Raw genomic sequence first — 18,610 nt, forward strand, 5'->3', positions numbered from 1 at the left:
ACCTTGTTTCACTTTCAATGTTGACATTCATGTTCTTTAATAACTGAACGAACATATTCAGGTGTAACCCATCGCTAGCTAAGAAGTTAAATTGAAGGTCACACGAATATTATGGATTCAATGAGGTCAAATTATTCACTTTCAAGTAATAATTCATCAGCTATGTTTCTTATCTTATATTGACAAAACTGAAACAAACTGGCTGCTAAAAGCGAATTATTATTTCACTATTTCACTTTCTTTAATGATTGAAAACAAAAAAGTATAACAATTTTCTTTAAATATCTCGTAGCTAGTGACCCTTTAATGTTCTGCTATCTACAATAAAATGAACACTTTTATAACAACAGTTAGACTAGCCATCAATTGTAATGCAACATAAAGAGACTTCATACACTGCATGTAAATACATAGAAATTTTATGAAACAATGTTAAGATAGAGTAAGGCTATCAACAGATGAGAACAAAACACTTATAAATAATGTGGGTTCATTTATTTTCGTGGGCACCAATTTTCGTGGATTGAGGAAAACTTTTATTTTTTGGTGGATATTTGATTTCGTTGTTTTGGCAAAGTCAGCATCTTTAGGAAATTTGTAATTTGTTTAACAATTAAATGGTGGTTCCCCTGAACCCACGAAATCGACAAAAATTGGTATTCAACGAATATTAATGAATCCACAGTAATGAATTGCAAGATAAAAAATTTATCTTATGCTTGCATATTGTAAAATGATTACTGGTAGAATAAGTGTGCAAAATATAATGGATAAAAACCATCAAACATGTTAAATAAAAAGGATCCTGTCCAACTTATTTCTTTGGAAGCAACATGATGACAAGCATTATATTTCCAGAATGATATCTGCAAATCTTTTAACAGTTTTGGCCTTGTTTGACATGTGGTTTGAATGATTCCCAACTTTGAAGACTGTAGGTAAACCTGTTTACGTCTTTTTTATGTTTACTTTGATTAGAGGAACCAAAATTAAACACATGAAAGAACTCAAATTGCAATTTTCCATATAATCAATTCAATATTTCCAAGGGGCATAACTCTTTTACAAATAATTAATTGTCACTGATTTTTTAAGTTGTCATAGACATTAATGATATAAACATATATTATATTTTTTTTAAATGTAGCAAGAGTTATACACATAAGAGCGCCTATAAGACAATTTTCCATAATATTAATATTTCCAAGGCGCATAACTCTTTTAGAAACTTTATCACCACTGATCAACCTTGTCAAGGACATTGCTAATATAAACCTATGATATCTTAGATCTTATATAAGATATCCTATATATAGTATATGAGATATCTTTCAGTCAGAATAAATAGTAAAATGGCTTGCCATACAGAAACGTTTTTACCCCATCTGTTTAAATAGATTTATAAATGGCTGTGCATGCTTATTTTTGCAATCATCATGCCAGTGACAATAAAAACCAAGTATCACTATACCAAATGCAGCTTAATAGAACTTTCATTCCTTTAATGTCTTTAACTGTTGTTTTTTATATGAACCTGAGTTTCGTTTTTTGGTAAAACCATTTTCAGATGATTTTAATGCTGGAAGACTGCTACCAGAAACTGATCTTGCAACTTGTTTCAAGTCGTCATTCTCAGTTTTTACATGATTTAGCTGTCTTTTTAACTGAACGAAATCCTGAAATGTTTTGTGCTGACTGTCTACAACATATTTTTCACGTAGCTTGTTGTACTCTTCCAACAATTTCTTATAGTCAGCATACAATCTGTGTTTTGCAACTTCACATAGTGAAACTCCCTCTCTAAGCTGTTCAATTTCTGCTTGCAGCTCTTTCATTAATTTCTCAAAATATCGCTCCCTTTCAGTACCAGCAGATCTTTCTGCTTGCATTTGCGTAATTTTTATTTTCAAATTTTCAATCAATGATATTTTGTCAGCATCGTCTGGATTTTCGTCCAATTCTCTCTCCATCTTATCCAATCGGAAATCTAATTCAATAATTTTTTGAGTTTTTGCCCTGACTTCATGTGACAGTACACTATTTGTCTTTTTCAATTCCTCTATTTCAGCTAAATATTCAGTATGATCAATATTAGTTTTTTCTTTTGCTTTAATTGATTTTAGCTCTTCTTCCAGTTCTTCAATTCTTTTTTTAAGACCTTCTATCTCCTTCTTTAGGGCCTAAAATAATGAGTCGATGAAGTCATTTAAAACAAGAATTTGTCCCATTACACGGATGCCCACCCGCACTATCATTTGCTATATTCAATGGACCGTAAAAATGGGGGAACATCTCTTATTTGACATTAAAATTAGAAAGATCATATCATAGGGAACATGTGTACCAAGTTTCAAGTTGATTGGACTTCAACTTTATCAACCAGATGCTCCGCAGGGCGCAGTTTTATACGACCACATAGATAGAACCCAGAACAGTTGGGGCAAGTATGGACACATCATTCAAGCTTGATACAGCTCTGAATTTGGATTGTGATTAAATAGCTGACACAGCATTGGTTTCTGACACAGACAGAATGTGGTCTAATGAACTTAAAAAAAAATATTTACTTATCATGGTCCAATATCCAAAATCTAAATAGATGGCCATGGATTGATTCAGCATATCAAAGAATCCCAAGTATTCAATTTTTGATCAAAATTCAAACAAAGTTTAATTTTGTACCCTCTTGACCTCAATGTGGAACAATTTGATAACAGGGCCCACAAATCTAAAATCTAAATGCATGGTTAGATTTAACATATCAAAGAACCCCATACATTAATTTTTTATTGAAATCAAACAAAGTAAAATTTTGGACCCCAATTTTGACCAACTTGAAAACTGTCCCAATAATCAATAAATGTTTCACTGAGCACAGCCTGATATGACCGCAGAGGTTAAACCCTGAACAGTTGGGCCAAATTTGGACACAATATTCAAGGTGTAAGGAGAAGTCATTCCATCAATAATTGACAATCCCATCAAGTGCTTAGGGAAATGGTATGATGACTCTTTAAGTGACAAAAAAAATATCAGGAGAATTGAACAACAGGTTTCAGAGGGAATGAGGAACATCGACAAGACAGGTCTACCAAAAATTAAAGGAAATTAAAGGCATGGATATACAAACATGGACTCCTGCCAAGGATATCATGGCAACTTATGCCGTACGAAATTACATTGACAACAGTTGAGAAGCTTGAAAGAACCATCAACAGACATCTTAGGAAATGGTTAGGTGTCCCTCCAAGTTTTACAACTGTACAGCAGGACCGCAAAGTTGCATCTTTCTTAAGTGGAAGAATTCAAAGTTAGCAAAAGTCGCCTTGTGATGACACTGAAAGAATCTAGAGATGACAAAGTAAGAACAGCAGGTGTCAAAGTAAGAACAGGACGAAAATGGTCAGCATCAAAAGCAGCTTCAGAGGCAGAGAGTAGATTGAGGCATAAAGATATCGTAGGAACAGTGGCAGTAGGACGACAGGGCCTTGGTACATCAAAAAGTTGCTACTGGAAGAACGCTAACACCCAAGAAAGACGAAGTCTTATCCAAAGAGAGATAAAATCTAGAGAAGAAGAAAACAGACAAGCAAAGACAGTAGAATTAGGAAGCCAACGCGCTTGGTCGAGATGGGAATTGGAACAACGATCCCTTACATGGTCAGATATATGGTGATATCCTCAATACCAACTACAGTTCCTTCTGAGATCAGTGTATGATGTGTTACCGACACCTACAAATCTGCACAGGTGGAAACTTTCAGAAACACCAGATTGTCCCTTGTGCGGAAACAGAGGAACTCTACAACATGTACTTTCAGGGTGCAATATCGCACTTACACAGGGGAGATATATATGACGACACAACCAAGTACTCCGGGAACTTGCTGAAGTGATAGAGAAACAGAGGAAAGAGGCAAAACACATAAGAAACAAACCTATCAAGATCCAGTTTGTGAAGGAGGGTGAGGTAGGCCAGAAAAGTAAAAAGAACATATCAGGAATGCTAAATCAGGCGAAAGATTGGCAGTTAGAAGTTGATCTAGGAAAGAAGATGCAATTTCCTGATATTGTACAAACTAACCTAAGACCAGACATGGTACTTTGGTCTACTAGCAGTAAAAAGGTAGCAATGATAGAGTTGACAGTTCCCTGGGAGGCACTGGGACCATTACATTGCAATGTAATGCATTACATTACAATTACTTTGCGATTCTTCCATTACAATTACAATTACATTTTTTCTCACATGTAATGCGTTACATTACAATTACTTTGCCTGTGTAATGCATTACATTACACATTACCTTTTCAATATACATTGTAAAAACTAAAAACAGTTCAAAAACAGATTTTTATAAGAAATAAATAAATATTACAGGGGTATATATGTACATATATATATCAGGGATGGGATAATTGAAAATGTAATGGTAATTAAGTGTAATGCATTACGTAATTGAATGTAATGTGTAATTGAGCATTTTTTTAATTACATGTAATGGTAATTTAATTAATTACATTGAAAAAAGCATGTAATGCTCAATTACTTTTGAATTACATTTCAATTACATATACTTTTATGGTGTTATTGATAAGGATTTGTGTTCAACAATATAAATTGTAAAATAATACTTGTTTTTTTCAAATATTGGTATCACATACTTTTTCATTATATGAAGTCTATAATTTATACTGAAGTTACAATGTATATTAATATTTATTTGACCTGCAGATGTTTTTTTTTTAATAATTATTACTTTAATCATAAATTAAATAAATGGGAGAATCATATATTAGTGTTCAGTTTTTAAGAAAGATCTTTTAACTAAATAGATTGATAAGTAATTAATCTCCTTGTTAAATAAAAACCAAAAAAAAAGTGTCACTGTGAAAAATCTTTCTTAGACAGTTCATTTGTATTTAAAATCACTGCACACAATCATATTGTCAAATAAGTATACACAAAAGGATTATAGAAATAAAAATTAACAGCTGTAAAAACAAACAACAATTAATCAGATTAAAATGTCCAGGGGCAATGCCATTGTTACATGTATTTTTATCGAATTAGCAAAATATTGCTAATATTAAGACATTATTCATACATTATTTGTACTAAAAATTATTTTCAATATTGTGACAAGCACACTTTTTGATATTTTTAATGCAAAACAAATTATTTATGATTTATGTATAATATCTTTATTTATATTATGTTCAATTTAAATGACTTCATTTCTGAGATGTCAAAATACCCCTTGATGTATTGGCAAGTTAATAGGAACCAATTCCCCCTCCTTTCAATGTGATGATCTTCTGATCATAGAACTTCCATGTTCTGATCAAGCAATATCTGCCACATTAGCTCCTGTCGAAAAGCTATTTAGAATTGATGTCAAAGTGTTCAGACCAGAGAGATTCAGACTAAATGACAAAACATTAAAATAGCTAATGATTATCAAATGCAACACTTTAAACTATGCTTACATGAATATTTTACACATGCATTATTTATACATGTATAATATTGTTAAAAAATACCATGACGAAATGTAATGTGTAATTTAATTAATTACTTTAGTAAAGTAATTGTAATTTAATTAATTACATTTCAAAAACAGTGTAATGTGTAATTGATGTAATTGATCATTTTTGCAATGTAATGTGTAATTTAATTAATTACATTCCAATGTAATTGACCCCAAGTCTGATATATATACAGTGTTAGTGACATAGACATCAAATACTGGTTAATTAATATGTCCATTGCACTTTATCATCATAAGTGGTTCAAACGTGATGCCATTAAGAGAACAGCGATCAGTTCTGCCACAAAACTAGGTTCAACCCACCATTTTTTCATTAAATGCCCTGTACCAAGTCAGGAAAATGGCCATTGTTACATTATAGTTCGTTTCTGTATGTGTTACGTTTCTGTGTTGTGACGTAGTTCTCTTATATAATATTTGATACGTTTCCCTCAGTTTTAGTTTGTAACCCGGATTTGTTTTTTCTCTATCGATTTATGAATTTTGAACAGCGGTATACTACTGTTGCCTTTACTGTACACCTTTTCGGCAATACTAAAAAGCCTTTTTACAGGAGCTGATGTGTGGGGAATGGCTAAATACTTAATAGCTGTATTAGCCAAAGAAGAAATGCACACTGAATTTTACTTCCATTATTCCAGTGCATTGATTGAAATTTTCTTCACATGTCTCAGACAAGTAGATGCCAACATCATGTACTGCACCATATCTGTGTCTATACTCTTTGATGGAGTAGTAGGAGGCATGAAACTGAAAAAGTCACTTTAAAGTTTCTTAGGTGGTGGTAAAAAATAAATAAATTATCATATAATTTTGTTTCTTACATTGATCACTTAACCATTAAGACATCATTAAGGGATTTCAAAGGGATATAATTAATGTGTCATTAAAGGATTATTTTGTGAAATGCCCAAGGGCTCTGTGAGGACAAACATAAGTTGAGAAGATTTGATTGCAATACAAACATTTTGATATAAATTAGGTGAAATAAGAATACAGACAGGACCCAAACCACAGTTTAAAAATGGTGTTTGATATATTCAATCTTTTATTGAAATACATGTAAGGTGTGTAAAGAATTATGAAAATTTCATCTTGATATTTTTCCATTCATCAATATAGTTACAATTTTTTTATAAGATTTTTCATTAACCACCAAACCACTAAACACCAAAATATTCCTAATATCATTTTAAACAAAAATCAGAAACCAATATCAAGACTTGATGATTTTTACCATTTTATATGTCTTACCTTAATGTGTGTTTTAAAGATTGATGTATTATAATTTATTTAATATAGTAATTAACTGTGACAAAAAAAATTATTCCATACATTCTTTTGTTTTTGTTAATATCTTATTTTAATTATGCAATATTCTTCAATTCTATGTATTTTCCCAATTTGTAATGAAAAGTAATGTACTGTAATGGAGGCATTACATCATTTTTTAACTAAAGTAATCGTTACATTACATGTTAGTGTAATGCAGAAAATGTGCATTACAAATTACTTTTCATTACATCCAAAAAATGTACTATTACAATGCATTACAATTACAAATTACCATTACCCCAGGCCTGCTGGGAGGAGAGATGTGGCGAAGCCAATGAAAGAAATAGGGCAAAATATGATGGACTGTTGGCAGAGTGCAGATATAGAGGAATTGGCAGACATGGAACTTTCCTGTTGAGGTTGGCTGCAGAGGCTTCCCTGCACAGTCAGTGTGGAGAATGTTTTCTGCAGTTGGAGTGACTGGCCAGAATAGAAGAGCAGCAATTTAGAAACTGGGCCAAGCAGCAGAAAAAGCGTAATGCTGGATATGAATGAAGAGACAGTAGTAGCTGGAAACCCACCACCAATGCGCAGTGATTGATCACCACTGTGGAACCCCCCCCCCCCCCCCCCATCCTGAGAGTGCACCGAGCTAGGGGTCGAAACACATGATGAGGGATGGCCTCGACTGAAGACATTGATGGTGTTTGCAGTAATTCCACCAGTACTGTATGTAAGTAACTATTGAGATTTCCTCCAAAGACTGCATTAGGTCATACAGCCAGATATAAACAGATAGCGAAATTGTGCAAAAGGATTTTTCTAGGTCTGTTTGATGTCATATGATAGGTTAAACTTATATGTAAATCATAGTTTTAACCTGTATAAGAATGAGTTTTTGTGGATTAAATCAGTCAATCAAATAGTTAAACCTTGTTTCACTTTCAATGTTGACATTCATGTTCTTTAATAACTGAAAGAACATAATTCAGGTGTAACCCATCGCTAGCTAAGAAGTTAAATTGAAGGTCACACGAATATTATGGATTCAATGAGGTCAAATTATTCACTTTCAAGTAATAATTCATCAGCTATGTTTCTTATCTTATATTGACAAAACTGAAACAAACTGGCTGCTAAAAGCGAATTATTATTTCACTATTTCACTTTCTTTAATGATTGAAAACAAAAAAGTATAACAATTTTCTTTAAATATCTCGTAGCTAGTGACCCTTTAATGTTCTGCTATCTACAATAAAATGAACACTTTTATAACAACAGTTAGACTAGCCATCAATTGTAATGCAACATAAAGAGACTTCATACACTGCATGTAAATACATAGAAATTTTATGAAACAATGTTAAGATAGAGTAAGGCTATCAACAGATGAGAACAAAACACTTATAAATAATGTGGGTTCATTTATTTTCGTGGGCACCAATTTTCGTGGATTGAGGAAAACTTTTATTTTTTGGTGGATATTTGATTTCGTTGTTTTGGCAAAGTCAGCATCTTTAGGAAATTTGTAATTTGTTTAACAATTAAATGGTGGTTCCCCTGAACCCACGAAATCGACAAAAATTGGTATTCAACGAATATTAATGAATCCACAGTAATGAATTGCAAGATAAAAAATTTATCTTATGCTTGCATATTGTAAAATGATTACTGGTAGAATAAGTGTGCAAAATATAATGGATAAAAACCATCAAACATGTTAAATAAAAAGGATCCTGTCCAACTTATTTCTTTGGAAGCAACATGATGACAAGCATTATATTTCCAGAATGATATCTGCAAATCTTTTAACAGTTTTGGCCTTGTTTGACATGTGGTTTGAATGATTCCCAACTTTGAAGAATGTAGGTAAACCTGTTTATGTCTTTTTTATGTTTACTTTGATTAGAGGAACCAAAATAAAACACATGAAAGAACTCAAATTGCAATTTTCCATATAATCAATTCAATATTTCCAAGGGGCATAACTCTTTTACAAATAATTAATTGTCACTGATTTTTTAAGTTGTCATAGACATTAATGATATAAACATATATTATATTTTTTTTAAATGTAGCAAGAGTTATACACATAAGAGCGCTTATAAGAATTTTCCATAATATTAATATTTCCAAGGCGCATAACTCTTTTAGAAACTTTATCACCACTGATCAACCTTGTCAAGGACATTGCTAATATAAACCTATGATATCTTAGATCTTATATAAGATATCCTATATATAGTATATGAGATATCTTTCAGTCAGAATAAATAGTAAAATGGCTTGCCATACAGAAACGTTTTTACCCCATCTGTTTAAATAGATTTATAAATGGCTGTGCATGCTTATTTTTGCAATCATCATGCCAGTGACAATAAAAACCAAGTATCACTATACCAAATGCAGCTTAATAGAACTTTCATTCCTTTAATGTCTTTAACTGTTGTTTTTTATATGAACCTGAGTTTCGTTTTTTGGTAACACCATTTTCAGATGATTTTAATGCTGGAAGACTGCTACCAGAAACTGATCTTGCAACTTGTTTCAAGTCGTCATTCTCAGTTTTTACATGATTTAGCTGTCTTTTTAACTGAACGAAATCCTGAAATGTTTTGTGCTGACTGTCTACAACATATTTTTCACGTAGCTTGTTGTACTCTTCCAACAATTTCTTATAGTCAGCATACAATCTGTGTTTTGCAACTTCACATAGTGAAACTCCCTCTCTAAGCTGTTCAATTTCTGCTTGCAGCTCTTTCATTAATTTCTCAAAATATCGCTCCCTTTCAGTACCAGCAGATCTTTCTGCTTGCATTTGCGTAATTTTTATTTTCAAATTTTCAATCAATGATATTTTGTCAGCATCGTCTGGATTTTCGTCCAATTCTCTCTCCATCTTATCCAATCGGAAATCTAATTCAATAATTTTTTGAGTTTTTGCCCTGACTTCATGTGACAGTACACTATTTTTCTTTTTCAATTCCTCTATTTCAGCTAAATATTCAGTATGATCAATATTAGTTTTCTCTTTTGCTTTAATTGATTTTAGCTCTTCTTCCAGTTCTTTAATTCTTTTTTTAAGACCTTCTATCTCCTTCTTTAGGGCCTAAAATAATGAGTCGATGAAGTCATTTAAAAACAAGAATTTGTCCCATTACACGGATGCCCACCCGCACTATCATTTTCTATATTCAATGGACCGTAAAAATGGGGGAACATCTCTTATTTGACATTAAAATTAGAAAGATCATATCATAGGGAACATGTGTACCAAGTTTCAAGTTGATTGGACTTCAACTTTATCAACCAGATGCTCCGAAGGGTGCAGCTTTATACGACCACATAGATAGAACCCAGAACAGTTGGGGCAAGTATGGACACATCATTCAAGCTTGATACAGCTCTGAATTTGGATTGTGATTAAATAGCTGACACAGCATTGGTTTCTGACACAGACAGAATGTGGTCTAATGAACTTAAAAAAAATATTTACCTATCATGGTCCAATATCCAAAATCTAAATAGATGGCCATGGATTGATTCAGCATATCAAATAATCCCAAGTATTCAATTTTTGATCAAAATCAAACAAAGTTTAATTTTGTACCCTCTTGACCTCAATGTGGAACAATTTGATAACAGGGCCCACAAATCTAAAATCTAAATGCATGGTTAGATTTAACATATCAAAGAACCCCATACATTAATTTTTTATTGAAATCAAACAAAGTTAAATTTTGGACCCCAATTTTGACCAACTTGAAAACTGTCCCAATAATCAATAAATGTTTCACTGAGCACAGCCTGATATGACCGCAGAGGTTAAACCCTGAACAGTTGGGCCAAATTTGGACACAATATTCAAGCTTGATACTGTATTTGGATTGTTATCAAATTTTGACATAATATAGGTTTCTGACACAAAACAAATGTCAAGATCTTACAAATCTATTGTGCAATACTGTGCAATTAAAGATTTCTTCTTGAAACTTTATAAAAATTTGAAATTTTAAAATAAAAAACTAGAGGCTCTTAAGAGCTTGTGTCACTCACCTTGGTCTATGTGCATATTAAACAAAGGACACAGATGGATTCATGACAAAATTGTGTTTTGGTGATGGTGATGTGTTTGTAGATCTTACTTTACAGAACATTCTTGCTTCTTACAATTATCTCAATTTATAATGAACTTGGCCCATTAGTTACAGAGGAAAATATTTTGTTAAAATTTACAAAAATTTATAAAATTTACAAAATTATCAAAAATTGACTGTAAAGGGCAATAACTCCTTAAGGGGTCAACTGACCTTTTTGGTAATGTTGACTTATTTGTGGATCTTACTTTGCTGAACATTATTGCTGTTTACAGTTTATCTCTATCTATAATAATATTCAAGATAATAACCACAAGAGTGCACACGCTGAAATGTCTCGCCTTCTATACTAATCATTGATATTATGTTGATAGTCCGAAGTATAAAGCTAAGCTTTATTACAAATGTCACATAAACTTAACATTAACCAAGTTAACTAAACAAAGACCAATGAACCTTGAAAAAGAGGTCCAGGTCAGATGAACCATGCCAGGCAGACAGGTACAGCTAACAATGCTTCTATACAACAAATATAGTTGACACATTACTTAGTTTAAGAAAAATAGACCAAAACACAAAAACTTAACACTGTGCAATGAACCGTGAAAATGAGGTCACGGTTAAATAAAACCTGCTCGACTGACATAAAGATCATAAAATATATCCATACACCAAATATAGTTGACCTATGGCATATAGCATTAGATAAAAAGACCAAAACTCAAAAACTTAACTTTGACCACTGAACCATGAAAATGAGGTCAAGGTCACATGACATCTGCCCGCTAGACATGTACACTTAACAATCATTCCATACAACAAATATAGTAGACCTATTGCATATGATATGAGAAAAACAGACCAAAACACAAAAATTTAACTATAACCACTGAACCATGAAAATGAGGTCAAGGTCAGATGACACCTGCCAGTTGGACATGTACACCTTACAGTCCTTCCATACACCGAATATACTAGCCCTATTGCTTATAGTATCTGAGATATGGACTTGACCACCAAAACTTAACCTTGTTCACTGATCCATGAAATGAGGTCGAGGTCAAGTGAAAACTGTCTGACAGACACGAGGACCTTGCAAGGTACGCACATATCAAATATAGTTATCCTATTACTTATAATAAGAGAGAATTCAACATTACAAAAAAATTGAACTTTTTTTTCATGTGGTCACTGAACCATGAAAATGAGGTCAAGGACATTGGACATGTGACTGACGGAAACTTCGTAACATGAAGCATCTATATACAAAGTATGAAGCATCCAGGTCTTCCACCTTCTAAAATATAAAGCTTTTAAGAAGTGAGCTAACGCCGCCGCCGTAGCCGCCGCCGCCGCCGGATCACTATCCCTATGTCGAGCTTTCTGCAACAAAAGTTGCAGGCTCGACAAAAAACAGCAAAATATCCTTAAAAAATTCCAATTCAGGGGCAGCAACCCAACAACCAGTCGTCGGATTCATCTGAAACAATCAGGGCAGATAGATCTTGACTTGCAAAACAATTTAACCCCATGTCTAATTCCTCTTAATGCTTTGGTTTCAGAGTTATAAGCCAAAATCTACATTTTACCCCTATGTTCTATTTTTAGCCATGGCGGCCATCTTGGTTGGTTGGCAGGGTCACCGCACACATTTTTAAACTAGATACCTCAATGATGATTATGGCCAAGTATTGTTAAATTTGAACCAGTAGTTTTAGAAGAGAAGATTTTTGTAAAAGATTAGAAAAAATTATGAAAAATTGGTAAAAAATGACTATAAAGGGCAATAACTCCTTAAGGGGTCAACTGACCATTTTAGTCATATTAACTTATTTGTAGATCTTACTTTGCTGAACATTATTGCTGTTTACAGTTTATCTCTATCTATAATAATATTCAAGATAATAGCCAAAAAACGGTATAATTTCCTTAAAATTGCCAATTCAGGGGCAGCAACCCAACAACCGATTGTCCGATTCGTCTGAAAATTTCAGGGCAGATAGATCTTTACCTGATAAACAATTTTACCCGATGTCAGATTTGCTCTAAATGATTTGGTTTGAGTTATAAGCCAAAATCTACATTTTACCCCTATGTTCTATGTTTAGCCATGGCGACCATCTTGGTTGGTTGGCCGGGTCACGCCACACATTTTTTAAAACTAGATACCTCAATGATGATTGTGGCTAAGTTTGGTTTAATTTGGCCCAGTAGTTTCAGAGGAGAAGATTTTTGTAAAAGCTAACGACGGACGACGACGACGGACGACGGACGCAAAGTGATGAGAAAAGCTCACTTGGCCCTTGGGGCCAGGTGAGCTAAAAATAAAATTGAACCCCTTAAAAAAATTTGAACTACCAAAATCTTTTTGAATCCCCCTTGAAGCAATTACCCCCACACTAGATCTCTGCCTTTCCTTTGTAGTATTGATCATTGTAGTACAATTTCAGAGAGGTCCATACACTTAAACACAAGTTATTATCTGGAAACTAGATATATGCTTGTTTTTGGCCCCTAATTCCTGAATGAATGGGGCAAACCCCCAAACTCAATTCCAGCCTTTCTTTTGTGATATGGAACCTTGTGGTACAATATCAGATAGATCCACACTCTTACATACAAGTTATTGCCCAGAAGCTACAAAAATGCTTGCTTTTGGCCCCTTTTTGGCCCTTAATTCCTTCACTGTTGGCACCATAACCCCAAAAATGAAGCCAAACCTTCTACTTGTGGTATTAAACATTGTGGTACAATTTCAGAGCAATTGAAAATACTAATACACAAGTTATCCTGGAAGTAGAAAAATGCTTGTTTTGGTCCTTTTTAGGCCCCTAATTCCTAAACGGTTGGCACCATTATCCCCAAAATCAATCCCAACCTTTCTTAAGTGGTATTGAACTTTCTTATTAAATTTCAAAGAGATCTATTCACTTAAAACTTTTAAGTTATTGTCTGGAAACCAATGTGTCTTCGGACGATGCAGATGACGACATCATACCACTACACGATCCCAAATTTTTTTTTGTGGATGGTATAAAATTCTAAATACATGTTAAGATTCAGTATATCAAAGAACCCTAAGAATTCAATTTTTGTTAAAATCAAATTGAATTAACGACAACGTGATACCAATTTACGACCAATTTTTTTTTTAATTTTTGCGTCGTATAAAAACTACCTCGACCAAAAACTTTAACAAAAACTTTAACCTGAAGCAGGACACACTATTAAACGGACGCACAGACCAGATAAAATAATGCCCATGAATGGGGCATTAAAATATGTAAATATTCTTCCAAACAGCAATTTGCCATAACAATATGTTTTTTGGGTTGAGAATGAAATTAATTTGTAAAATGTAATAGTTCATATGATTATTTTTTTTGGCGTACAAACAAATTGTGACAGTTGTTCGGTTCTATGAATGAATTTGGATGCATTTCTTTGATATATTGATGTGGATTGACATAAAAATTGCATACCAAATATCATTAGCCCTACTTATAGTGGATCACCTTAAACAAACCTAAATACAACTTGAACACATTGTTGCTATCCCTGATAGAAACAGCATACCTAATTGTCCAGTTGTGACAAAAATGCTTTTATTTACAAAAGATATGAATATATGATTTAACAAAAATTGTCAAAACATAAGTTACAAATGATTATTGTAAAGTGGAATTTGTAACATTCCTGTTTAGAATATCTTACATGAACTTGCTCTTCAGATTCTGCCATACTGTCTATTCTGAATAATAACTCTCTGTTTGTAGTCTCTAGTTGAGAAATCTGAGATTTTAACTGAAAAAAATAAAAAAACCATTTTTTTTTCTAGAAAACTAGCTATTTAAAAAGGTTTGGTTTGATTTCACTAAATTGTTTAATATATCAAAGGGTTTCATCGCTCTGAGGGAAAAGATAACCATAATTTCCATAGATATATTATTCTTTTCCAAATATAATTCAACTGCACTTTGATTTCCTATTGGATTCAACCTAAATCTAAATCAGCTCAGAAATGAAAAAATGTGTCTCGGAAGGGTGCATTGATCGTGAGTATTGTAACATTGTTTACTAGCTGGAAAAAAACCTGCACAGCCAGTGGGTCTACTACAAACCATGACAAGTATTCATATATCATTAATAATTAACATGTTCTCATCCTGAATATGTATTTAATTTGCTGCTGGACGTAAAGCAAAGCATATCTGTCCGAAAATAGTCTGATTTTGTTTTTATTTTTCTATTCCACTTTGAATGGGCTTGTCAATCATCAATCTAAATATGGAGTTTCAACTATAAAAATGCCATTATCCTGTATCTTGTACGGTGTATATTATTAGATACATGGTGTGTTAGTGACCTAATACGATATATATGGGGTCCTATTGGAGACTTAATCACTTTGATAGGCCGCTAGTAAGATAAATTCGTTACACGGTGTGCTAGTGACCCCATATATCGTATTATGTCACTAGCACACCGTGTAACGAATTTATCTTCCCAACTATATATCTCCACATGTGTTTTTTTTACTAGCGGCTCATCAAAGTGATTAAGTCTTCAATACTTAGTATTAAGAGTCAATTCCAATTGTCTATACAGAAAACAAATGCAAACAATAACAACTTTTTAGTTATCACATGTGTGTTTTCAATTTACTCTGCATTTACCTTATTATTGATTAATTGATTTTTGGTTGATTTACGTTCAAGTGGCTTTTATTGCCATTCTTGGAGGTATTCACTGAGAATGATTATGTGGGATCAATCCAATATAATAATTTGTACAAGGATAAATTAACTGGTATGTTTTTCCCCCTTTCCTTAAAGGATCATATGGTAAAAATGTTTCAAGTTTGCAGTAAAATAGTCCAACAAAGTCTAAAAATCCTTCCAAAAATTTAGAAATTCAATTCAAGATAGGTAGAGTATGTTTTCAAGAGAGTTGACAAATAAATTCTACTAAGTATGAATGCAAATCTTGTTTATAAGAAATTTTTAATCATATTTGAATCACTTTATTTCTTGTAGAATTTGTGACATAAGTTTTTAGTATTCCTTTTAATTAAGTCGGGCACTGCTAATGAATTTATGAACCGTTTCTTTCTTTGCGTATAGAATTCATGATTTTGTTTTCTTTTCAACTTATTAAGTGGTAAAAAATAGAATTTACCTGCTTAGACCTAATTTTTATGTAAAAATAACTATCTCTTGAAAAATAAGTACACATTTTAAATCATTTATGTGATACATTTGTACTAAAAAAGAGACGTTAAAAGACTATGATTCTAATTTTAAGATTTAATATAACAAAAAAATGGACAAACATTGTAAATGACCGCCTATGATAGCTGCTGCCAGTGTTAAAGTGTAATTCTAATTTAATTTGGATGTAACATTTTTTTCCATTGGCTAAAAGTTGCCGTCAAATCCACAGTTGACCAGGCGTAACTAAGGAGGGACCCGCCATTTTGAATTGACTGAATCAACAAATTTTCGATTACTACTATATAATCGAAAATAAAACAACACCTACCTCGAATTCGCCGTTTTTATGTAATTTTATCCGAATTTGAAGCGTACAGGTAACGCAATAACCTCTAGTTTGTAAGTTTTCATTTGTATAACGTCGAAATCATTCATGAAGTTTCACGGATTTTTTTCTATTTGTCAAATTAAGACATTTTCTCAAGTTTTATCGTATTTTTTCTTTTTGTAATGCATTAGAATCGGAATAACAGTACTGTAGTTGAAGAGATGCCACCGTCAATTTTGATTTGACGGTCGCAAATCTCCCTTTTACAGTCTCCGCTACGCGTCGCCAGTAAAACTGCATTTGCGACCGTCAAATCTACAATTGACGGTGGCAACTCTTCAACTACAGTACTGTTATTCCTTAAATGATCGCCTATGAAAGATGCTGTCAGTGTTAAAGTGTAAATGACCGCCTATGACAGCTGCTGTCAGTGTTAAAGTGTAAATGATCGCCTATGATAGCTGCTGCCAGTGTTAAAGTGTAAATGACCGCCTATGATAGCTGCTGTCAGTGTTAAAGTGTAAATGACCGCCTATGATAGCTCCTGTCAGTGTTAAAGTGTAAATGACCGCCTATGATAGCTGCTGTCATAGCATATCCAACTAAGTCGGACATCACGTGACTTTTGTGACGTATACTAACCGCCATTTTGTATTATATTGCCCATATAAAATGCATAGGTGCTTCAATAAAGTTTTAATTTTCTCATTAACCTGACCCGTTTTCTAACTTTTGCAAATCAATCCTTGATCTACAAATCTACAATTGACGGTGGCAACTCTTCAACTACAGTACTGTTATTCCTTAAATGACCGCCTATGAAAGCTGCTGTCAGTGTTAAAGTGTAAAATGACCGCCTATGATAGCTGCTGTCAGTGTTAAAGTGTAAATGACCGCCTATGATAGCTGCTGCCAGTGTTAAAGTGTAAATGACCCCTATGATAGCTGCTGTCAGTGTTAAAGTGTAAATGACCGCCTATGATAGCTGCTGTCAGTGTTAAAGTGTGAATGACCGCCTATGATAGCTGCTGTCAGTGTAAAAGTGTAAATGACCGCCTATGATAGCTGCTGTCATAGCCAGTTAATTTGTAAATGACCGCCTATGATAGCTGCTGTCAGTGTTAAAGTGTAAATGACCGCCTATGATAGCTGCTGCCAGTGTTAAAGTAAAAATGACCGCCCAAGATAGCTGCTGTCAGTGTTAAAGTGTAAATGACCGCCTATGATAGCTGCTGTCAGTGTTAAAGTGTAAATGACCGCCTATGATAGCTCCTGTCAGTGTTAAAATGTAAATGACCGCCTATGATAGCTGCTGCCAGTGTTAAAGTGTAAATGACTGTTGTGAATTAGTTATAGTTTCAGTTTAGTATTCTATACTCTTTTATTTGCTTAACGTTTTACCGCCATTTTGACGTAACAATAGGCCCGCAACGTCGTCACTTGCCGACGTCTCTTTGTATATCTTAGACTCTAGTAAAGCATACGAAACATTGAAGACGCTTTTGTGTTTACTCGCCTTTATTATCGATACGTCCAAAACATTGGTGCCGTGACAAAAACAGAAGGATACGAAAGATGAGAACCGCGACAACGAAGATGAAGACCAGACGAGCTGGACATCGGGGAGTTCTTACAAAGTTGCTGAAGAAAGTGGAACCGAGTTCCGAGGAACTTTTGCAGGAATATGACTTTAGCGAACTTTCTACCATTCGAGGACTTATTGTTAAGAAGCAGGAAACGATCGATCAACTGAACGAGAAGATTGTGGAGTAAGTTGACTAACTATCAGAAGAAGAAGTGAGCGAAGAAATAGAGGAAGCCGACAGATACAAGTATGACATAGAAATGACTGTAACCAAACTTTCAAAAATCATTAAGGAATCGGAAATCACAGACAAACAGTCAAGTAAGTCATTGCTAAACCCAATTACACGAGTTTATTAATTTACGAATCTTCAAGAAAGTCAGCCACAGCCCAGTTTCATGCACGCAAAAACATCAGCGTCCGTTTTTTCAAACTCCAGCATGTACCACAAACTTTCCAAATTAAATTTACCAACGTTCGGCGGGAATATGTTAGAATGGCAACACTTTTGTGATTCGTTTAGTGCTGCCGTACACAATAACCTGTCTTTAAACGATGTA

General features: G+C 33.5%; 1 protein-coding gene across 2 annotated transcripts in view; it reads right to left on the reverse strand.

The window, feature by feature from the left end:
• Positions 1–203: 203 nt before the first annotated feature.
• The window catches only part of LOC143079711 (uncharacterized), a 66,002-nt gene continuing 47,595 nt past the window's right edge, over positions 204–18,610 (reverse strand). Inside the window, exons 4-5 of one of the 2 annotated variants that reach the window (XM_076255235.1) lie at positions 14,639–14,728; positions 204–2,180 (exon numbers count right to left, since the gene is read on the reverse strand). In XM_076255235.1, coding sequence (XP_076111350.1) covers positions 1,494–2,180; positions 14,639–14,728 — 777 coding nt within the window. In that variant the 3' untranslated portion in view covers positions 204–1,493. Of the gene's footprint in view, positions 2,181–7,961; positions 9,937–14,638; positions 14,729–18,610 lie in introns of those variants that run through there. The other variant, XM_076255234.1, reaches the window with a different exon arrangement.

This window comes from Mytilus galloprovincialis, chromosome 6, assembly GCF_965363235.1.
Source record: "Mytilus galloprovincialis chromosome 6, xbMytGall1.hap1.1, whole genome shotgun sequence".
Lineage (NCBI taxonomy): Eukaryota > Metazoa > Mollusca > Bivalvia > Mytilida > Mytilidae > Mytilus > Mytilus galloprovincialis.